The sequence below is a fragment of the Podarcis pityusensis genome, assembly GCF_964106645.2.
Source record: "Podarcis pityusensis genome assembly, chromosome: 13".
Classification (NCBI taxonomy): Eukaryota; Metazoa; Chordata; class Lepidosauria; order Squamata; family Lacertidae; genus Podarcis; species Podarcis pityusensis.
In genome coordinates this window covers 20,281,750-20,306,018 of record NC_138038.1, presented here as the reverse complement: position 1 = coordinate 20,306,018, position 24,269 = coordinate 20,281,750, and the positions used below count along the sequence as shown (strand labels likewise).

At 46.9% G+C, this 24,269-nt stretch overlaps 1 protein-coding gene across 1 annotated transcript in view; it reads left to right on the top strand.

Annotated features, from left to right (window-relative positions):
- The window catches only part of NGFR (nerve growth factor receptor), a 67,355-nt gene that overhangs the window by 18,603 nt on the left and 24,483 nt on the right, over positions 1 to 24,269 (top strand). The window contains exon 2 of the mRNA XM_080979426.1: positions 6,677 to 6,815. Within this exon, the coding sequence (XP_080835552.1) occupies positions 6,677 to 6,815 (139 nt within the window). The remainder of the gene's footprint in view (positions 1 to 6,676; positions 6,816 to 24,269) is intronic.

The following is a 24,269-nucleotide window of genomic DNA, read 5'->3' as shown; positions in this document are numbered from 1 at the left end:
AAGTCTAAAACCCAGTGACTCCCTCTTCCCCCATTTATGTGTTGGCCCTGGCTGTGGATGCTTAGGGATGGGCTGAGAAGCCTGTTGACATTCACAGCTTTCAAGACGGAGTTCTGGCACTGAAAACAACCAGACCAAGTTCAAGGTGTGGCCATTAGCATCTAAGGCCCAGCTTGGGACCATTTAACCTGCAAGATCGCCTTGCCTCAAATATGCCCACTCAACCACTTTAATCTACGACACTGTTTAATCTACTGCACTGTTACAGCTGCCACCTAATACTCATCCTGCGTGAGTAAGAAATCAGTATTTTAGTGTGGCAGCATCTGCACTTGGGAACTCCCTGCCACTTGACACCAGGCAGGTCCCTTCGCTATACCCTTTTTGGCGCCTGCTGAAAACATTTTTGTTTAGGTCAACCAGACATGTAGGGTGTTGACATGTGTTTTAATTGGGTTTTCAGTTTATAGTTATTAATATTTTTAAATCGTTGTTTTAAAGCTGATTTTTTATTGTTATTATTAAAATCATTATTATTAATTATATACTATTTATATAATTATTATTAATTAATATATTATTTATATATTATTAAAATTATTATTTGATTTTCAAAAAGAAAGAAGAAACCAAACATACATCAAAAGATCATACAAAACCCACATATCGAGATTGCTCTGAATCTCCTGACCCTCCCCTCCCTCCATCCCATCCATGCATATCAATACTTCTCCAATTTTATATCTTCCTAAGTTATCTGTACTTTCTGTTACATTACAAGTGTGTTTAGAAACCTGCTAATGTTTTGACCTGTTTGAAATAATTTTGTATATACATTATAAACATTTCCCATTCTTTTTTTTTTAAAAAAATCTTGTCTTTTTTATTTTAAACCCCCAATCATTTAATTGTTTTATTCATTTTTTAAAGTCTGTTGAGGTTCGTTTTTGTTTTACAATTGAGCCGTATAGAAAATTCAGGAAATTAACTAACTAGTTAGGAAGTGAAAAGATCCTACTCTTAAACATGATTACTTTATTGGAAGTCAATAGCACTTTAAATCAACCAGGTTTCTCTTTGAGGAAACAGAGTCAGGTTGGGGCTCCTCTGTGTGAGCTCACACTTAGATTATTGTATTTTTTACTGCCCGGGTGGGGAAAGCTCCTTTGTGAGGGTTTTCTGCCTCAGGTACCACAATAGCTTGACTGGCCTTGGATACACTTTATACCATGATATAGAGGTGGCAGGATGGCAGGGGCACCACCTGCTTTTCTGCCTCAGGCGGCAAAATATTTTGGGCCAGCCCTGTTGGCCTAACCCCCCCCCCCCATATAACCACCTCGAAGTGTAGAATGAAAGGTTTCTCTTCTCAGTTCATTGTATTTCTTTCCAAAGGAGGAGGAGGAGGAGGAAACCCCACTGGTCCAAACATGAGCCCGACTTAGAAAGCAATTAAAAGCTTAGCGAAGGTGTCTCTCCCCTCTCTCTCCTCGTTTTGTTCCACCTGTCAGAATGCTTTATGGGGTTAATACCTACGGCTTTGTCAACAGGAGTCGTGTTAATAGCAAGCACATTTGGATGGGCCTAATGCAGAACATGCGTCCTCCCCCGAGAGTGATAATCTGTGGGGAAGGGAGGTCCTGGACTCTTAGGGAAAACCCAAAGCTGAAGTGTGGGGCAGGATGCAATCCTGCTCCCAAAAAAAGCTGGTGGTGAAATGGATGTTACATTTTTTTTACACGCTGTTGAGAAGTGGATTTTGTGTGTGTGTGTGTGTGTGTGAGAGAGAGAGAGAGAGACTGAAGAGGCAACGCTTACTCACTTTTTACCTTCCTTGCTTAAGAAGACCTTTCTTTATTTACACAGCCTGTTGCACTTCCAGGACTTAATTTCTGCCAGCGGGGAGCACTGGAACCTATTTTCAATGTGACAGTCCAGCCCTGGAAAGCATTGAGGCAATCCTTTAATTTTTATTATTATTTGACAGGTGGAGATCTCTCTCTCTCTCTCCCCCTGATCTGAGAGAGAGAGAACCTGGTGCCATCCAATTGTTGTTGTACTCCAGATCCCATCGGCCCCAGACATTGTGGCCAATGGTCAGGGATGATGGGAGTTGTGCTTAGGGATGGGTGAATCCACCAGTTCTGGTTTCTTGCAGTTTCTCATCTTTTCCAGTCATAAATCCAGCTCCCCACATTTCCATGTCAGTTTGTGATCCCCCACCCCCACTTAAGTCCTTGTGAAAATTCTTCAGCATTTTAAGGCAAATTTCTGATAAAATACAAGCTTGTGTGCAATTTTGCCTAATAGACACATGTTTGCACAGCTGTCTTTCCTTAAAACAATAACAACGCATGTCTGTATGTTATTTTCACTTATATGCCTTTTGATGCACATTTCCTTCCCCTCAATATCTGCATTTTTGTGTATCTGAAGAAGTGTGCTTGCACACGAAAGCTCATACCAAGAACTAACTTAGTTGGTCTTAAAGGTGCTACTGGAAGGATTTTTGCATTTTTGTGGCTATTACTCGGTTAGATTGCAAAATTCGGAAAAAGTGTGCGTTTTGAAAGATGGATGTGTCTTGCCTTTTAATGTGGACCGAACTGAATTCCTCTCCAGCCCCTAGCTGTAGTCCAACAGGATCTGGAGGACAGTAGCCTACCCACCCTTGATCTCATTGGCCTTTTCTCATAAAGAGATCCAAGATGGCAAACAGGATCATTTCATAGAAGTCAAGATAGAATTAACAAAAAAGGTATCAAAACAAATAAAGGACAGAGAACAGAGTTGGTGCTGAGCATGTGCAGAGTGTTCACTCCCTCATTGCTGAGCAACAGCAGCCTGGTCCAGTCTCCACACCCCACACACCTTGGTGGGGAAGCCTGAAAATCCTGCTTCAGGACCACCCTGGGCACAAAATGACCCCTTACCTCGCTGGTCCTTAGTTGATCAAGCATGGTCAAGTTGACCATCCATCTGTGTTTTGTAGGCTGTATGTTTTGAAGAGAAGTCATGGGTCAGTGGTAGAGCACACACTTTGCCTGCAGAAGTTCTATGGTTCAACCCCTAGTACTTCCAGTTAGAAGGGTTCTTCCTTAAGTAACAGTGCTGGAAGAAACCCCTGCCTGAAACCTTGAGAAAGCTTTTGACAGAGTAGACTAGCCTACCCTTGATGTAGCTGGACTACAACTCCCAGCTCCCCTGACCATTAGCTGTGCTGTCTGGGGCTGATGGCTGTTGTAGTCCAAATATCTAGAGGGCACTGACTTGGGGATGACTGCATTAGACTATACTGTCAGACTCAGGATAAAACACCTTTCTGTATCAACACACCTGAGCTTAGGAGCAGAACGCCAGGGTCAAACGATATGACTTCCAAGCAGGCATAAACTTGGAAAGGAAGCACTGGAGAGCTCCAACAGAGGAGCTGAGCCTGGGCAGGGACTGTAGCCTAGTGCCCCTGCTTTTATTGACCAAAGAGGGAACAGGTCTGCCATTACCACTACTCCATGTTTATCTAGCCTCAACAGCATGCTGGCTGCTCCTTTTTCAGGACTACTACTGAATCAGATCAATGTGTATAATGGGGCATACAGTTAGCAAGGAATAATGTAGCTTGAGAAATCAATTGGCTGTCAGGGCTCGTCCAGACTTCCTTTCATGCACATTTCCAGGTTTTAAAGTTCTGTACCTGAGCGGTTTTGTAAAAGAATCCTGGTGCTTTCCCCAGGAAAACCCACATTTTGCCACTGAATTGGAGCAAATGGCAGTCAGATTTCCCGCAGATTGCCATTCGCACTGGTTTAGTGGTAGAGCGCAGCTTTTCCTGGGGAAAGAGCCGGAACTAAAAAACAAACCTGTCAGACACATAGCTTTAAAGTGCAGATCTGTGCCTGCAAAGGACAGGGTAAAAGGAAGCCTGGATGAACACTCAGTTTCAACACAAGGCCAATTATTAGCTAATTCCATCCCACCTGAAATTTCTGTTTCCCACCTGCCTAGCTGGATACAGTGCTTACTGTAGCCATTTCCCAAATTGTTAGTGTGCGGAGGGACTTTGCTGTGCCGTGAGATTCCTCTTAGCAAGCTGCCGGGTAAAGAAATACTTAAGTAACTCTTAGTCCTGTCCTCCCCGTGCCCAAAACACCCATCCTGACTTCTGACTGGATCCTGGGATGTCCTGCTTTTTTGGTCCAGCGCTCCGGCACGAGTTAGCTGGTTTGCACCTTGAGTACTGAACCCAAGAGGGAAGCGGGTGGCTCTGTGGGTTAAACCACAGAGCCTAGGGCTTGCTGATCAGAAGGTTGGCGGTTCGAATCCCCATGACGGGGTGAGCTCCCGTTGCTCGGTCCCTTCTCCTGCCAACCTAGCAGTTTGAAAGCACGTCAAAGTGCAAGTAGATAAATAGGTACTGCTCTGGTGGGAAGGTAAACGGCGTTTCCGTGCGCTGCTCTGGTTTGCCAGAAGCGGCTTAGTCATGCTGGCCACATGACCTGGAAGCTGTACGCTGGCTCCCTCAGCCTATAAAGCGAGATGAGCGCCACAACCCCAGAGTTGTCCGCGGCTGGACCTAATGGTCAGGGGTCCCTTTACCTTTATCTTTACTGAACCCAAAGATGCTAGAGGTTTTTTTTTATCTCAAACTTTTATGCCAATCAGCTGGCCCCCACGAGAGTTCGGGACCGGAAAAACGAGCACCCCGATTTTGATCAGTGGCATGTTGGAGGTCATGGAGTTCTAAGAGCGAGACCCTGGCCTGACAAGCCGCTGCGCTCCGAAAAAGGCAGCAAGCCAATATATAACTAAGCTTTAAAGCACTTGCTCTTCTCCCGAAAGAATTAACTCAGCTCTGCTGCAGACTTTACCTCTGCTCCACTCTAGAGGTTGCCTGCCTAACCACACAGCTCCTTGGACGTATTACTGCCTTGCTTGGAAAAGGGTAATATTTATTCGTAAGCTAACTGCTACTCCCGAGAGGCAGAAGATGCATCTAAATCCTCCCAGCACCAGATTATAAAGCACTTTAAAGTATACATTTTCAATTATTGGGCCTCTGGATTCCTGGGAAGATAATGTCCCTTCTGACGTTATGCGCTTCTCCGGAAGAATTGTGGGGAAGCAGGTCTGCAGTCAGTAAATCTATTAGCAGCATCGTCTGGCTTTATGACGAGACAAATTGTTTGGGAGATGGGGCATAAATCTTTCTCTTAGGCTGCAGTCCCCCCCCTCCTCCACTTACCAATTGAATTCAATAGCACTTACTTCAGAGTAGACAGGGCTGCCTTGTCTGTAGACTTGCAAGGCTTACCTTGGCCTATTCAGTTTCAATCCATTTAACTTCGTGGACCAGCCCTTGCAAGTCCAGCTAAAATAATTTTGTTAGGCATCAAGTAGGGACTAGTTGATCCTTGGCTTCCCTTCCAACTCTAGGATTCTATGAAGTATTTAAGGCTTGAAAATGTTCACATGCTTATTTTTAAAAAAGTCTAGATACTTACAAAGCTAAATCCTTAAGTATCACTGACAAATCCAAAGGCAATAAAAGCTTGCTGAATTCTATACTTGTTGGTAAACCTGGCCACATCTGACGAGTTTAGTTTTCCTAAAAGTGGTTTTCCTGGAGTGGCTGTCAATCGCTCTTGCAAGGGCACTCTGAGAAATGTAGCTCTGTGAGGGGAATGGGCGGGGAGTTTCCTGCCATATAACACCAGTCCTGAAAGACCTACATTGACTCCCAGTACATTTCCGAGCACAATTCAAAGTGTTGGTGCTGATCTTTATTTATATATATATATTTAATGATATTTATTAAAGTTTCAAGGAAAAAAAGAATTACACAAAAACAAAAAGTAAAAATACAAGAAAAATACAAAAGACAAAATACAGAGTAAAAGAATAAAAGACACTTAAAAAGGAAAAAAAGGAAAATGGATCAATCTTTCCACAGCTTACATTCATTTCCTTGTTTCCCTGACCTCCTCATACCTCCCTTTTTTGTATTCCAGTTCAATTAGTTAAGTCAGCAATTTCTTTCCCTCTTTGTTTTCTCATGATCCTTTAACTTGATATACTATAACTTTAAATTTTCATCTGTTATCAATCCTTTTTTACATACACCTTTATAGCATTACTGCTTAAACCACCTAGCTTCATTCCAACATCATTCTAACATTCATTAATTTTGCAATATTTCTGTAAATAGTCTTTAAATTTCTTCCAATCTTCCAATCTTCCAATCTTCAAATTTCTTCCAGTGTTGGTGCTGATCTTTAAAGCCCTAAATGGCCTTGGCTCAATATACCTGAAGGAGCATCTCCACTCCCATAATTCAGTCTGGACACTGAGGTCCAGCTCCGAGGGCCTTCTGGAGGTTCCCTCACTGCAAGAAGTGAAGCTACAGGGAACCAGGCAGAGGGTGCCTTCTCGGTTGTGGCGCCCGGCCTGTGGAATGCCCTCCCATCAGATGTCAAGGAAATAAATAACTACCTGACTTTTAGAAGATATCTGAAGGCAGCCCTGTTTAGAGAAGCTTTTAATGTTTGATGTTTTATCATGTTTTTAATATTCTGTTTGGAGCCTGACACTCTAACAACTGCACCACACTGTCTCTGTGTTCATGCATCCCATTTCAGGAAGCGAGTAACACACACCTTCTGCTTGCCTCTCGCCACAGGGCTCTGCGTGGGCCAAGGAGACCTGCCCCACCGAGAAGTACACCGCCAGTGGAGAATGCTGCAAAGCCTGTAACGTCGGGGAAGGCGTTGCCCAGCCCTGCGGGATGAACCAAACCGTCTGTGAACCATGCCTGGACAGTAAGTAACACACGAGCATCCTTTGCCCATCCCTGAAAAGTGTGCATGACCTCGTTGCTTAAAATCATCGCCCCTAAAGGGCGATCAAGAGGCAGACACAGGAAATTCCACGAATTATTATTTTCTTTCTTTATTCAATTTATATACCACCCTTTATCAAAAGATCCCAGGGTTGTGTACAACATTAAAAACACATGACAGAACACCAATAATAAAAACATAATAAAAAGGATAAAGGTAAAGGGACCCCTGACCATTAGGTCCAGTCGTGGCTGACTGGGGTTGCGGCGCTCCTCTTGCTTTATTGGCCAAGGGAGCTTCCAGGTCATGTGGCCAGCATGACTAAGCCACTTCTGATGAACCAGAGCAGCGCACGGAAATGCCGTTTACCTTCCCGCTGGAGCAGTATCTATTTATCTACTTGCACTTTGGCGTGCTTTTGAACTGCTAGGTTGGCAGGAGCAGAGACCGAGCAACGGGAGCTCATCCCATTGTAGGGATCCGAACCGCCGACCTTCTGGTCGACAAGTCCTAGGCGCTGTGGTTTAACCCACAGCACCACCTGCGTCCCAATAAAAAGCATACTGACTGAAAAATAATGAAACGGTTAATAACAGTCCTCTGCTTTAAACAGTAAACTATGAAATTCAGTACATGGGAGTGCTACCTGTTCCAGGCAAATTTCGCTTATTAAAAGAAATAAATTGAGATGACTCAGGTGCACTGGTGAATGCTGATATTCACCCCCCCCCCAAATCATCTAGAGTGGATCTGTGTTCACATATTTGAAGAATTTTCAAAATCTCAAAGCATCCCAAGTTAAGTATTCCACAGAATTTATCACCTGAGATCAAGTTAGACATGTGTTGTTCTGTACTCATCCTGCTCACGGGTTTCCCACAGACATATGGTTGGCCACTGTGAGAACAGGATGTTGGACTAGAAAGGCCATTGGCTGGCTCCAGCAGGCTCTACTTAGGCTCTTCCTTGTTGTCCCCCCAGCTGAGTATGGTCCACACTGACCGACAGTAACTTCCCAGGCTTTCCCAGATTTACCCGGAAGAGCAGAGGAGTAACTTGGCTCCCATGCACCCTTGGCAAGTGCATTAGCATGTATTAGCATCCCCCCACCTTAAAAAAAGGGGGGGCGCGGGTGGTGCTGTGGGTTAAACCACAGAGCCTAGGACTTGCCGATCAGAAGGTCGGCGGTTCGAATCCCCGCGACGGGGTGAGCTTCCGTTGCTCGGTCCTTGCTCCTGCCAACCTAGCAGTTCAAAAGCACGTCAAGTGCAAGTAGATAAATAGGTACTGCTCCCGCGGGAAGGTAAATGGTGTTTCCGTGCGCTGGTCTGGTTCGCCAGAAGTGGCTTAGTCATGCTGGCCACATGACTGTACGCCGGCTCCCTCGGCCAGTAAAGCGAGATGAGCGCCGCAACCCCAGAGTCAGTCACAACTGGACCTAATGGTCAGGGGTCCCTTTACCTTTACCTTAAAAAAAGGACCACTTTACCACTCTCCTTTGTGCTGTGGTGCAGCATGCGGGGCAAGAGGAGGGCTGTAACCCCGGGCACAGAAAGTGCCCTCACAACCCAGTTCCCTCACAACAGGTTCCCTCAGCGAGGCTATGTGGCTGTCACCTTCCCGAGCTGCGGGGAGGCAAGCCACACCCGGGCTGGGCCTTCAGAGCTGCAGCAGTGCTTCCTTCTTCTAGTGGCCGGTGAAGGGATGCCTGGCCCTGGGTGGAACTCCCGCCCAGCAGAATTCTCCTCGCCTGCGCCAGTCCTTCTCCGGGGCCTATCTCCTGGTGTGTGACCTTGGGTGAAGTATGCCTTGTTTGGCAGGAGCACAGAGAAGAGAGCCACCCACTCGGCCAGGACCAGCTGGTGCCCACCCATATTGCGCAGCCAAGGAGAGTTGGCCGGGGATGGACTGCAGTTGGAGTCTCGGCCTGCTCTCTGCCGCCCTCCTCCTAGGCCTGCTGCCAAGCCCACCAAGGAGCACCAGGGAGCTTGCCGAGCTGAGAGGGCAAACATGGCAGCCTGCAGGCAATCTCAGTGAGGAGCGGCTGCCATGGGGCGCAGCGAAGTCTGCCTGTTGCCTCCTGTGCAATGCCCACAAGGAGGTCTGGGGGCACAATCCTTGTCCCGGGCACTGCCAATGCACGCTATGCCACTAACGGGAAGCTTCTCCTGTGCTTGACCTCACTGTGACACATTTCCACACATACACAGTGGTACCTCTGGTTAAGATCTTAATTTGTTCTGGAGGTCCGTTCTTAACCTGAAACTGTTCTTAAACTGAGGTACCACTTTAGCTAATGGGGCCTCCCGCTGCCGCCACCCGATTTCTGTTCTCATCCTGAAGCAAAGTTCTTAACCCAAGGTACTATTTCTGGGTTAGCGGAGTCTGTAACCTGAAGCGTCTATAACCTGAAGCGTCCGTAAACCAAGGTACCACTGTATATGTCATATACTCCATAGTTTGATAGGTGTTTTTTTGAGAGGGGTGTCCCCTTGCTCTAGGCCCGCGCCCCCCTGGGGGCTGGTTTCACCAACCCCTAGGTACGCCTCAGTGGCAGAGATGTTGGGAATTGGACATGGGCTCGTTTGCATGCAAATCAAATGCTCTGCTACTGAGCTACAGCTGTTCGCCAGTCGACAGCCTTTTGTGGAAGGAACAATATCTTTGATTAGAGCCCTGAACTGCTGTACCACTTGCTCAGATTTCCTTTTTTAAGGTCGAGAGTAAAGGGGACTCAGCAGCAAGCGGCAGCTTTAAGATGCAAATATTTCTACATTAACATCTCAGATGGCATTTCACAGAATGAGATTTTGCTGCTGGCAGTAGCTTCTCTTTAAACACTGCATGCAGATTGCATACCCTCCAACGTTTCTCCAATGAAAATAGGGATGTGCTGTTGATAATAATAATAATAATAATAATAATAATAATAATACTACCCTGGGCTGCCCCAGCCACTCTGGGTGGCTTCCAACATATATAAAAACATAATAAAACATAAAATATTAAATATCACTTTCCCTATATAGTGCTGCCTTCTAAAGGTTGTATCTTGTTGGCTCACATAACTCCATACCCTCCGACATTTCTCCAATAAAAATAGGGACGCCCTAAGGAAAAGTGGAACATTCCGGGATCAAATCAGAAACTGGCATGGCTTCTGTAAATCTGGGACTGTCCCTGGAAAATAGGGGGACACTTGGAGGGTCTGTGATTCCAGGGTGTCTCTGGACAAGAGAGACGGGAGCTCCTAAGCCCTCGAAAGCACCAAGTGCCCCTGGCAGGGGAGCGACACAAAGGTCTGGTTCTGCTCCACACAGCACTGGTTAAAAATAAACTAAAAATAACATTCCCATGCAAAATCAATGGCTGCTACTTAACCTCAGCAGAGAATGGCAGCAGAAAGGCTGGGTATCAAATACCAGGCTGATAATCTGACCTTGGAAGACTTGCTGCATTGGCATTTGGCAGGGCAAGAAGGAAGGAAGGAAGGAAGGAAGGAAGGAAGGAAGGAAAGCTACTGTGCTGCTTTTCAGAAAAAGGAAGCAAGCCTGCAAACTTTCATTACTGTCCAAGGTGCTCTCAAGGCTCTGGGCCTTGTGAGGAGTCTTGGTCCAGGGCTGATTGGTTCACCTGCATCTTGCATGCTACCAGATTCATTATCTATATCTATCTCTATCTATCTATCTATCTATCTATCTATCTATCTATCTATCTATATCTATCTATACGTACATGATTTGCAGGCATGTGCTGGCAGAATTGGATGCAAAGCCAAGAGGGCAGCAGGTCCCCTGTGGGATTCCGGCTGAAAGCGGACACTCTGGATAGGGCAAATCAATAAAGAAGAATAAGCACACAGCTGTGAGAGACAAAAAAAAGCCTTCTTCCAGATGAGTCAGTCCTCTGAGCACCAAACCAGGCCCTCAGTGGCATCTGAGATGTATTTGGGAGTGCTTAGGCATACTTCCAGCCTGTTTTCCAGTGTTGCAACTACCACTAGGAAAGGGGGAGAAGTTTGTTCATTCGCACTTCCCGATTCAGTACGACAGGCATGGCAGACCCTCCAAGTGTCCCTATTTTCCAGGGACAGTCCCGGATTTACAGAAGCTGTCCTGGTTTCTGATTCTACCCTGGAATGTCCCGCTTTTCCTTAGGACGTCCCTATTTTCCTCAGAGAAATTTTGGAGAGTATGGTAAAGATAAAGGTAAAGGGACCCCTGACCATTAGGTCCAGTCGTGGCCGACTCTGGGGTTGCGGTGCTTTATTGGCCGAGGGAGTTGGCGTACAGCTTCTGGGTCATGTGGCCAGCATGACTAAGCCGCTTCTGGCGAACCAGAGCAGTGCACGGAAATGCTGTTTACCTTTCTGCCAGAGTGGTACATATTTATCTACTTGCACTTCGTGCTTTCGAACTGCAAGGTTGGCAGGAGAAGGGACAGAGCAACCGTAGCTCACCCCGTCATGGGGATTCGAACCGCCAACCAGAGCCATAGGCTCTGTGGTTTAACCCACAGCGCCACCCACGTCCCTGGAGGGTATGGTAGGACACTCCTATTTTCCAATCTTTAGTAAATGTTGGCAATTATTTTTCCCTGATTAAACATGTCAGCTTTGCCATCACAGCTAAGGGGGCGGGACAGGTAGTAGATCTAATAGGCTTCAAATTACAAGAGGATGGGTTTAGGCGGAACGTAAGGAGAAATGCCTTAATGGTAAGAGCAGTTCAAACTTAGAATCAATTATTTGCTGGGTGGCGGGAACCTCTTTGCTGCAGACCTTCCAGCTGAGGCCAGAGAGCTACCTCTTGGGCATTCTTTAGCTTTAGCTTTCCTGCCGGGAGTTGGACTTGGTCTCCTGCAATACCTCCTTCAAGTCAGAAGTTTTATACATCACAGTACAGGGTGTCAGCAAAACCAGTATAGAACTAACGACAAGAAAGTCTGAAGCATAAAAACTGCAGGATTCTGGTACAGATAGCGATGTAAAAAGACATTATTTTCCACTCTGCCACACATCGCCGTTTCTGTTCTGCTGCACTTCAGCTTCCCCAAAAACAATGCTATTTGGCTCCCTTTTCTCTCTGAACCAGATTTAATAATGTAATTATTTCAGTTATCGTTACTTGGTTCTACACCATCCATTACAAGGGGCATGGGGGTAGGGAATATCCTTAATAACATATTGTTTGCATCCTGAAAAATATATAGTTGTACCTTGGATCCTGAATGCCTTGCGAGTTGACCGTTTTGGCTCCTGAACCCAGAAGTGAGTGTTCCAGTTTTCAAACATTCTTTGGAACCCGAACTTCCGATGTGACTTCTGCAGCTTCTGATTGGCTGCAGGAGCTTCCTGCAGCCAATCGGAAGCCGTGCCTTGGTTTCTGAATGTTTTGGAAGTCGAACAGATTTCCGAGGTACCCCTGTAATGACAAAGAAATTGTGGACTGGGGTGAACAACAAAAGGCAGCAGCAGATACCAAACACATTTGCTTGCCTGATTTCTGTTCCTGTTTGCAGACCAACAAGCAAGAAGTGAAGTTACAGGGAACCAGGCCAAAAGCTTTTTCGGCAGCAGCACCCTCCCTGTGGCATGCCCTCCCATCAGATGTCAAGGAGATAAAGAACTACACAACTTTTAGAAGAAGTCTGAAGGCAGCCCTGTATAGGGATGTTTTTAATGTCTGATGTTTCGCTGTGTTCTGTTAGTTTCTGTTGGAAGCTGCCCAGAGCGGCTGGAGCAACCCAGTCAAATAGGCGGGGTAATAAATTATTATTATAAGCGAACTTCTAGTTCATATAAAAACACAAGAAAACGTCAAACATTACAAACTTCCCGATACAGGGCTGCCTTCAGATGTCTTCTGAAAGTTGTGTAGTTCTTTATCTCCTTGACATCTGATGGGAGGGAGTTCCACAGAGAGGGTGCCACTACCGAGAAGGCCCTCTGCCTTGTTCCCTGTAACCTTGTTTCTGGTAGTGAGGGAACCACCAGAAGGCCCTCAGAGCTGGATTTCAGTGCCTGGGCTGAACAATGAGGGTGGAGATGATCCTTCAGGTAGCTACAGTCGCCTCCTTATGCCCTAATCCAGCAAATGAAATGCACACTTAGAAACAAACTCCTGCAGGAGGGGGTTTCCTGGAGTGGGTTTGCAGAAGCCTCTTGCCTTGGGGTGGTGGTGAAATGACTGCATGGAGTCACCCACGTGCGCAGCTTCAGAGGCATTTCTGGGCCTGTCTGGTTTGCATTCTGGGGGACACATTCCTTCCTATCCACCCCCAACCTCATATTCCAGGACGTTGCAGAGTGGAGACATTTCCTCTCTCATCTGGGATCTCCGTTTGGGGAGACGGGAGGGAAGAAGGCTTACAGCAGGCAGATTTACGGTTTGTCTACCTCGTTGAAAACTACCACACTGTGCATATGTGTTTAGCTCCGCTAAGCTGCCTGTGGGTGGTTTGTGGGCATAAACACATGCGCTCCTGTTTTATGTTACCGTGCAGAAGCCTGACCTTGCGACACCCTTGCGCATCTGCGCTGCTCCGCCGGTCTGTTTCCGTTGTTGGGTTGCAAGATCAGAGCCTTTGGCTCGGGTCCCAGTGCTGCAGAGTCCCCTTCCATTAAAAGAAGAAGACAAATAAAAAGGCAATGGTAAACTTCAGTGAAGAAATAATTCTGGGGTTTTCCCTGTGTGAGATCAACATGGTAAAAGAGGGAGCAAAGGGAACTGCGTTGGAGGAGGAGGAGGAGGAGGAGGAGGAGGAGGAGGAGGAGGAGGAGGAGAAGAAGAAGAAGAAGAAGAAGAAGAAGAAGAAGAAGAAGAAATAATTCATGGTCAGGCAAAATCTTTGTTAGAAGGTCCAGCTCTGAGGGCTTTCTGGCGTTTCCCTCGCTGCGAGAAGTGAGGCTACAGGGAACCAGGCAGAGGGCCTTCTTGGTGGTGGCACCCACCCTGTGGAACACCCTCCCACCAGATGTCAAAGAGAAAAATAACTACCAAACTTTTAAAAGACATCTGAAGGCAGCCCTGTTTAGGGAAGCTTTTAATGTTTAATAGGTTATTGTATTTTAGTGTTTTGTTGGAAGCCGCCCAGAGTGGCTGGGGAAACCCAGCCAGATGGGCGGGGTATAAATAACAAATTATTATTATTATTATTATTATTATTATTATTATTATTACCAACCAATAAAATGAAATAAAAATCACAAAATAGTGTTGAAGTTCACCACTACTCTGCGCACGTTGCAACTCGTCAATGTCCCATTGCTGGCAGCGGTTGGATTTATTAATATGTAGCTGTCTCCTCTTGGCATCCATCTGCTTTCTGAATGCTTCCCCTCTCGCTCCAGGCTGCCGCGGAGACAGTGCCCATTTGGCCCAGCCACCTCCCTCCCGCAAACCTGCTGTCTTCTCCCCTCCTCTGCACCAGTCTAATGGTTGCCATCAATAATTCAGCCTGATGGAAGGATCCACCTGGGTTAATGGGAGCTGTTTGCTCCAGCCGCTGAGTTGGCGCTGGATGTAAAACCATGGTTCTTCCAGAGACTGGAGCAGGCGGCTTCAAGTTCTCACGTCACGTTGGTGAGGGGCAGCAGGCAGCGGCCTAAGTGGAGGTTGGCCCATTGGGGCAAATCATAGAATCGTGGAATTGCAGAGTTGGAAGGGACCCTGAGGATCATCTGGTTCAACCCCTTGCCGTGTAGGAATAGGCAGCTGTCCCATAGGGGGATGGAACCTGAAACCTTGGCATTATCGGCACCACGCTCTAACCAACTGAGCTATGGGGCGCTGTCAAGGCTCTGTCAAGGCTTCGGCAAAGCTATTCCTCCCCTGGTTGCAGCAATAGCAGAGAAAACAAGGCAGAATCCTTTTTAATGAGTTCATTCAATCCTAATAGTGAGAGACAAAAGAACACAACAAGCCTTAATACAGTGGTACCTCGGGTAAAAACTTACAGTGGTACCTCAGGTTAAGTACTTAATTCGTTCCGGAGGTCCGTTCTTAACCTGAAACTGTTCTTAACCTGAAGCAGCATTTTCGCTAATAGGGCCTCCTGCTGCTGCCGCGCCACCGGAGCACAATTTCTTTTCTCATCCTGATGCAAAGTTCTTAACCTGAAGCACTATTTCTGGGTTAGCAGAGTCTGTAACCTGAAGCGTATGTAACCTTAAGCATATGTAACCCGAGGTACCACTATAATTCATTCCGGAGGTCCATTCTTAGCCTGAAACCGTACTTAACCTGAGGTACCACTTTAGCTAATGGGGCCTCCTGCTGCAACCACGTGATTTCTGTTCTCATCCTGAAGCAAAGTTCTTCACCCGAGGTACTATTTCTGGGTTAGCGGAGTCTGTAACCTGAAGCGTCTGTAACATGAAGCGTCTGTAACCTGAGATACCACTGTAATGGCGTTGCTCCAAACTGGGCTCCTCCTCCCTAGCAACAGCATCTTCCCTTACGGTGGCCACTTGTGGTCAAATGTCTCTGATAACTTAGTTCTTGCACTGTTCTGGGAGAAGGGGGTGGGTCAGAAAACTCTGCAGTGACAACGTGTCATCTGGCTGCCCTGCCCCTTCTAACACTTCCCAACTCTTCTGTTCATCTAACTCTCCCTCAAACCCCTCAAAGCCCTGCTGTAAACCAGCGCTGCCTCCCTCTTCTCCTGCAGCGTTGGGAGAAAGGGGAGGGGGTGTGATCTCCACCATTCCTCCTCCATCTTGCCCTCTTGAGTCCAAGCCCTGAAAGGTACTGTTCCCTCAAGCACAGTTGGCCCATAGCTGTCAACTTTCAGATTTGAAAAGAAGGGATCAGCAGCCTCACCTGTCCCGGGGACAGTCTACGGGATATCTAACAATCCGGGATAGCAGCGGGAAGCAGCAGGAAACTGCGCTGGAATAAGGGAATTTCCCGCAAAAAAGGGAAGGTTGACATCTATGAGTCGGCCCTCAGTCAGGTATCACCTGCCTGCCTCCTTAAATACAACTCCTAGGGGCCAACTCCTAGGGGCCGAGGCGTCTTCGGCCCCCCATAAAATATTTGAGCCTCCCCCCAAGTTGATGGACATTGCCATTCAAATGGTGCGTGTGCACTGCGTCATGTGATTGATTATGCAGGGCGGGCTTACCTGGGTCCCCCCAATATTTTATTCAAGTTGGCACCCTTGGCATTGTCCGTCAGCCTCCTTCTTTTCAGCCTCAGTGTTGCCTTTGTAGAATTCAGCAGGGAGGAGGAGGAGGACAAAGCCGGAATTAGTTGGCTCGGCCTATTACTGTCTCTGTCTCGGCCTGCCACTGGCTTTTGCTCCTGTGATTGTTAGCCTCCATGCCATCCATCTTCCCACTCCCAGCTGGGCACCAGCCTCCACTGGTAATTTTTGTTGGCATCCGTCTGTCTCGGGAGACAATGAAAGAGTGCGTTTTCAGGGCTAAGCTCAAACCGTTGGAAAGTTACAGCGACTGCTGTGCATGTAGAGACGGATGCTGATTTCACAGAAATCAGAGAATTGTAGAACTTGCCAAGTGCTCCCTCCAACACGATACCACCAGCCATTGACAAACTGACAGCCATTGACAAATCCAACCCTCAGACCTCCGCAACTTGCCTGGGCCACCAACCTGCCTATATCTCCATTCTTCAGTTCCCTCTTTGTCTCCCCTGGACTGTCTGCCTAGGCTGTGTGGGAATGTTGTGGATAGTGGGAGAGGATATATTGATTAAAAATTATCCTTCCTCACTCACGCTAGTGAGTCAGTAGCAGAGTACATTCCCCTGTATATTGCAGAAAGCTAGTTAGTAGATTCATTAGAATCTCTTGAGTTAAGCTATGGGTAGGCAAACTAAGGCCCGGGGGCCGGATCAGGCCCAATCTCCTTCTAAATCCAGCCCACAGACAGTCCAGGGGATCAGCGTGTTTTTTCATGAGTAGAATGTGTCCTTTTATTTAAAATACATTTCTGGGTTAATTGTGGGGCCTGCCTGGTGTTTTTACATGAGTAGAATGTGTCCTTTTATTTAAAATGCATTTCTGGGTTATTTGTGGGGCCTGCCTGGTGTTTTTACATGAGTAGAATGTGTGCTTTTATTTAAAATGCATTTCTGGGTTATTTGTGGGGCATAGGAATTCGTTCATTTTTCTTCTTCAAAATATAGTCCGGCCCCGCACAAGGTCTGAGGGACAGTGGACCGGCCCCCTGCTGATGAAGTTTGCTGACCCCTGAGTTAAGCAATCCAGTCTGGCTTGTCCAGATTTGGATTCCTGGTAAACCCCCTTGGTTCCTTCTAAAAAAAGAATAAAGACACAACAGTCTTCTCTTAAATGTAATAAGAGGTTTACTTACATTCAGTTCACGGTATGATTCTGAAAGTAGACTTTAGCCTGTAGTTACAGAAGGGAGTGTGGGTTCATCCTATATGGGGATTGAGCCCATGGGCTGCTGGCTGAGAGCCAGCACACAGCAAAAGCATCAAGATGGTATAAAGCGAAGAAGGGTCAAGAGAGAAGGGAAGGTGGCTGTGGGACTAGGGGTCTCACAGGGTCTCTACCTGGTCACATGCAGGGGAAGGATGCTCCAGACCAGGTGTGACAGGAAGTCCTCCTGGCTGAAGTAACATCCCCCTGTATGCCCACTCTGGGCAAACAGGAAATGTTGTACTTGACTGCTACAGTGATGTTACATCCCACAGGCTGCTCACCTACCCACATCCCATCCCTCCAAGTTATCACCACCTGAGGGTGGTCCCAGGGCAGGTTACAACAACTAAAACACAAAAGAGCCTCATAGAGAGGGTCAAGACCTTGGCACCACCAGGCCAGTGTTGCTTCTTCTAGTGGGTAGTGGACTCCCAAGAATACCCAGCAGATGCCTTTCCCAGATTGTGCTACTTGATCCTTGAAGATATCAGGATTTGAATCTGGGGCCTTCAGCTCCACCACCAAGGAATCAGTCCTTCCCCAAGAAGGCTGAAGTCTCCGCTAACATTTCTTTTTTTCAGTGCTCAAGTCTCTTAACGTTTCGAAACATCCCTTCTGCTATTTAACCTTAATACTCCTTCCTGCAATTTAGATCTATTACTTTTGCTTCCTTCCCGCCCCGCCCCCCGAGTTAACAAGGGGGATTTGGGGAGGCGGGAGTTTGCCTGAGAGGCCGGTGACAAAGGCTACTGCTTCATTGATAGTGACAGCAAAGGGCAAGTTTAAATGAGAGCGTGGTGTGTTTTGATGGAGGCATTCAATCTGAAGAGTGGCTTTTTGCGTCCTGCCATTCAGAAGGAAAATGGCTATTTCCCAAGAATGTCCTCAAGAGATCACACAGCTGATGAAAGATTAATAGGGTGCAATGGGAGGGAGAGGGGGGTGTGTGGAGGAGCTGGACTGCTGCAAAATCACGGCAGAAGGAATCAATGAAAAAACCCCTTTGGTTTGCATTTATCAGCGAACCTACCAATTTTGCACTTTCTGAAACAGTCCGCCAGCCGAAACGAGTTTCTGCGAATTTTGCAGCACAGATCTCCAGCCACGTAATGGGTAGGAAAAATGCATGTAGTGGGGTAAAGCAGGCATAAAAATGCACATATTTGTGAAAAAAGCAAAAGAAAATGGGAATATTGGGCAAAATAGCACACAGAAGCGTGCATATTAGGGGTGTAGGGCTGTGTCTAGATGCTAGGAGAGGATATATTTATTAGCTATTATCCTCCCTCCCTCATGTTTGTGAGTTCAGCAGAGTGCATCTCTTTGCAGCTTAAAAGGGAAGCTTAGATAGGCTAGTTTTAGCCTTCTAGTTTAAGTAATCCAGAATGCTTTAAGGCAGACTGGATTCTCCTGGTTTTGCCCCCCCCTTCTTCTCCTTGAAACACAAATCACACAAACAGTGCTGTGAAAGGTAAGCATAACATTTGTTCCCTTCAGAGTTCCTGTTGCAGAATAACAGAGATGGTAGGTTTGCTCAGGCACCCTTAAAATGGCAATTCAGTTGCAAAGGCATGCTTAAGTCTAGCTTAAGATGGAGTCTGAGCTGTAGTTTTGTTTTTCATTCACAAACTGATGTGGGAGTGTGGAGGGCTGGACTTGAGAGTGCAAATGAGAAACCGAGAGGAACTGAAATGTGCAGCTTTGCTTAGCCCAAGGCTCAACACCACACCTGAAGGTAAATCAAGAAATGAATTAAGAGCGTTTTTGGGAGGGGGGTGATTTAAGCCTGGTGCTGTGGGTTAAACCACAGAGCCTAGGACTTGCCAATCAGAAGGTCGGTGGTTCGAATCCCCATCACGGGGTGAGCTCCCCTTGCTCGGTCCCTGCTCCTGCCCACCTAGCAGTTCGAAAGCACGTCAAAGTGCAAGTAGATAAATAGGTACCACTCCGGCGGGAAGGTAAACGGCGTTTCCGTGTGCTGCTCTGGTTCGCCAGAAGCGGCTTAGTCATGCTGGCCACATGACCCGGAAGCTGTATGCTGGCTCCCTCTGCCAATAAAGCGAGATGAGCGCCGCAACCCCAGAGTCGGCCATGACTGGACCTAATGGTCAGGGGTCCCTTTACCTTTACCTTTTAGAGTCACTGTGCAACCTGGTTACATGAAGAGTCATTTCTTTAGATAGCCAGCACTTGTGTATTCCTGCATCAATCTGAAACAAGTTCTCCTTCTCTAGACGCCTTTGGGCAATGATGGTGAGGGTGATCCCGCAGAGAAAAAAGCAGGCCAGGAAATTTGGGACTTGAAACAGGGTACAGAAAGATTGATTTCCACACACTATTTAATTCCCTACAGAGTGCAGCTGAAACCAGAGAAGCAGGAACGAAGAGCAGGGTCAGTGGAAAGTCAGCAATTTTGGCATCGTTATTCAATGTTTACATTGGACACCAGAATCCTAATCCTTTCCCATAGCTAATTGACGGGAAAACAGATGCTTGATCAAACATTGCTCCCCGCATCCCCACTGTGGAACAGAGATGGCAGCAATGTATGGCTGCCAAATCAACATTTATTTACTCGCTTGCGGTATTTATAGGTTGCCCCGTAGCGAAGTTTTCGGGGTGGCTCACAATGGGAAATAAAGTCATGTAAAACTTAATAATAATTGAGACAGCGATAAACATACATTTATGTATGTATTGGCTATATATTTTGGAAAGTGGTTGACCTGTTTGCTATGCATTTGGACACCTTTTAAGACATCATAACCAAATCTTGCATGATGATTTCCTGAGATCAAGGAGCAGGTTGTCTTTGTTGGGATACAATTAGACACCATTTGGAATCAAGATGGCGGGCTGCACTGATTTTAACCACCGGTTTCAAAACTGTACTCATATTTTGGGTTTCTTGGAATTCCCAAGCAATGCTAGGTACACATGTACACACACACACACACTTTTATGCACATACATGCATATAAACAGGGCTGGATTAACCATTAAGCAAAATAAGCACATGCTTAGGGCATCAAGGGAAGGGGAGCACCACAGAAATTTTCCATTGCTGGATTTACCATGAACCATAAGGTGCAGCTGAACCAGGTTCCACAAAAAAGGCTCTCCTAATATGCGTGTATAATAATAATTTTATCATTTATACACCAACCCATCTGCATAAGTTGCCCCAGCAACTCTGAGCAACTCCAAACAAAATATTAAAAACACAATAAAACCTCAAACATTAAAAACTTCCCTGTACGGGGCTGCCTTCATATGCCTTCTAAAAGCCTGATAGTTGTTTGACATCTGATGGGAGGATGTTCCACTGGGCAGGTGCCACTACCAAGAAGGCCCTCTGCCTGGTTCCCTGTAATTTCATGTCTTGCAGTGAGGAAATCGTCAGAACCGGCCCTTGGAGCTGGACCTCAGTGTCCGGGCTGAATGATGGGAGTCAAGATTCTCCTTCAGGTATACAGGGTCAAGGCTGTTTAGGAATAATAATTTTATTATTTCATAAATTCAGTGCAACAACACCACAAAGAGTAAAAACAAGATTCAGTCAGGCTGAACGTTATAATATAATTTGAGAATACCATATTTTATGGTTTGTTATTATTTATATTTTGAATTAGATACAGTACATACAGGGGCACCAAAATCTTTTAAGTGCTGAAGGCTTCTAAAAGTCTTAATCCGGCCCAGCATATAAATACCTGAACACACAAATCATAGAGAGTAAAACAGCTTAAAACCAAAATGCATTCAAAGGTCTGGGGAAATAAAAAAGGAAATTAAAGTAGATGTTAGGTGATTTTTCCAGGGGTGGGGGCGATAGACCCTCTCCTCCAAGGCCTCCCTTCTCTTCAGCACATCTCAGTCAGTAGTGGCAGTTGGAGAAAGGCCTCCGAGGAAAATCTCAGAGTCCAAGCAGGTATATGGGGAAAGAGGTGATCCTTCAGGTATGGAGCAGTTCCCACAACTCCAGCCTCACTGACCAGCTCTTCCCTATTGGCTGAGATTGAGCCAATCCCTTCATTTCTTCCTCCATCCTGTGGAAGAGGAAGTTGTCAACAAGGCGTGCCTGAAATTACTTGGAGATTCCATGCTTAGTGGAGTTTGTTTCCAAGCAAACATCGTGGTTGTGACAGTTGCTCATTAACCGAGGATTCCTGCTTCTCTGAAAACATCTGTAATTTGTTTCAGGGAAGCATCATCCACATGTCTTGAAGAAATTTTGTTTTGGTTTGCATCTTAATGGGAAATTACCCAATGCCAGTAACAATACACAAAAGGAACGGGCATCTAGCCTTCGAAAGTTATCCCTCTCTGAATTTTGTAATGCGGTTCTTCAACCAAATAAGGTGTAGCAAATATGTGTACATTAGAGGAAAGTGTGTATAGAAACGACCATTGGTTATGTTGGCTGAGGCCGACGGGAGTTGCAGTTGGGTCCTGGTGAGTCTAGGGTCTAAAATGACTTATCAGCACTGCTGGGATTCAGACTGAGGGAAGCCTTCTCAGGTCTAGTGATACAGTCCCCGGATACAGGATGCATCGGGAAGTTTTTAACATTTGACGTTTTATTATGTTTTTATATTCTTCTGGAAGCTGCCCAGAGTGGCTGGGGAAACCCTGACAGATGGGTGGGGTATAAAGATGATGATGATGATGATGATGATGATGAGGAACATAAATCTCCAGTTAAAGCAAAAGACAAGGCAGCCCATGCTTCATTCCCAGTGTAGGTCCTAAAATCATCTGTCACCTGCTGTGCAAGGAACCTGGGCCTTGTATGGCATAGCAGTTGAGCTAGACAATAGCACTAGAAAGGATGTGTGTGTATGTCTCTCTGTGTGTGTCTGTGTTAGTCTTGAGGAAGGGCAAATCTGTCCATTTCAGTTTCTCTGCTTTTCTCGTTTCCACAGTTCTCATAAACATTAATTCACATTTTTGTGCTGCTTCATTTGCACATTTTTGTATGCAATTTTTGCCTAATGCAGACTTTATTGCAAAGGAATTTCCCTTAATACAGTGCACTCCCCCCCCCCCGCTTTACACACATTTTTTTATACATTGCGTGGCTGGAGAAGCGTATTGCAAAATTCAGAGAATTTTCAAGGATGGCTATGTTTCGGTTTGTGAATTCTTTTCAAAAGAATGAATCAAATCACTCCCCCATTCCTAGTGGATGATTCACAGAAAGGAGAATTCTGCCAGGCATGGATTTCCTTGCTACGGCAGGTTTGCGATGGGGAAGGTGCCACCCCTGGAAATGCCATACCTTCTGTACAGGGGCTATTGAGGGCATGAACTTGGCAATGTTGCCATCTGGGTACTGATCCTTTGCCAGCACCCCTTCCCTGGCTTGCGTGAAACTGGATATCTTCAGTACTGGCTCCTCAGCTAGGAAGGCCCACTGGAGCCAGAGCTAAATCGAAATAAACTATTTTAACTTGAAGTCAGCGTGTTTGTATAGCTCCTTCTGCTGGTTTAACTCCCCCATTAAATCATAATATATTGCCTCTTTAGGCATCACGGCGCACTTTATAATGCTCACTGGTGTGTGATTCATCCTATGCGATCTTTGTAACAGAGTTGGTTCAATTTTATTGTTACGAGCCAATTATAACTACGCAGCAATGAATGGTGAGCGAATGTTGCCTTCAGGCACAGTTATGCAAACTCTAAACAGGCTTCCCCCACCCCATGATCCTTCAGGAGCCATATTGGGATCGCTTAATTTGGAGAGGAAATGAGGGGGGGGAGCAAGGACCATAATTAGGAGGGTTGGTATATTGCTACACTTGCTTCACCCAAAGGCTCCGCAGCCATGTTGGCAGGTGGCTTGAATCTGGGGTTGCGACTGAGCTTGTTTTATCAATCTGCACACCCATCCACACTGTTAATCCCTATATTCGTGGTCAGGGGTTGGGAACTTGTGGCCCTCTGGATGTAGTGGGACTCCAACTCCCATCAGCGCTGGTCAATAGTCAGGGATGGTGGGAGTCAGGGCCAGCGGCGTAGCGTGGGTTGTCAGCACCCGGGGCAAGGCAAGTAATTTGCACCCCCTAACCCGGGGCAAGGCAAGTAATTTGCGCCCCCTAACCCGGGGCAAGGCAAGTAATTTGCGCCCCCTAACCCGGGGCAAGGCAAGTAATTTGCACCCCCTAACCCCTAACCTGCCGCCGCTGCCAGCTTCTTCTTGCTGCTGCCTGGTCTGGTCTGGTGTGGTTCTCTCCCGCGCTCAGCGCTGCGCTGGGCGGCCGCTGCACTGTCCCTCCCCCAGATAGTCCCTCGCTCTCTCTCCGCACCGCACGCCTGGCACCCACCCCCTCCACAGTGGGCGGCGACCCAGCGGCTCGGATCGGATTTGCACAGCCAGCACTGCAGTGAGAGAGAGTGAGTGAGCCAGGTAGGGGCAGAGAGCTGCGAGTGCGAGCGTGCCCTCCCAGATGTTGTGCCCAGTGCGGCCGGCCCCCCTGCACCCCCCATGCTACACCACTGGTCAGGGCCGGCCCACCTATGAGACAAGCTGAGGCAGTTGCCTCAGGTGGCATATTTGGCTTCCAAGGAAAGTGATGCTTGCCACGGCTGCTGCTGCTGCCTCCTCTACCACCTGCCACTGCCTGCTCCTCTTTAGCCTCCTTTTACTCCCTTCTGCCTTATTCCTTAATGTATAAGGGTTTATGCATGCAGAGAAAAAGGACAAGAAATAAGTCTGGGGACCTGCATTGGCCTCTAGGCCTATGAGCCCTGGGACTCTTCCCAGGTCACATTGGCCCTCATGGGATGCAGGTGGTGCTGTGGTCTAAACCACTGAGCCTCTTGGGCTTGCCGTTCAGAAGGTCGGCGGTTCGAATCCCTGTGACGGGGTGAGCTCCTGTTTCCCTGTCCCAGCTCCTGCCAACCTAGCAGTTCGAAAGCACGCCAGTGCAAGTAGATAAACAGGTACAGCTGTGGTGGGAAGGTAAACAGTGTTTTCGTGCGCTCTGGTTTCCGTCACGGTGTTCTGTTGCGCCA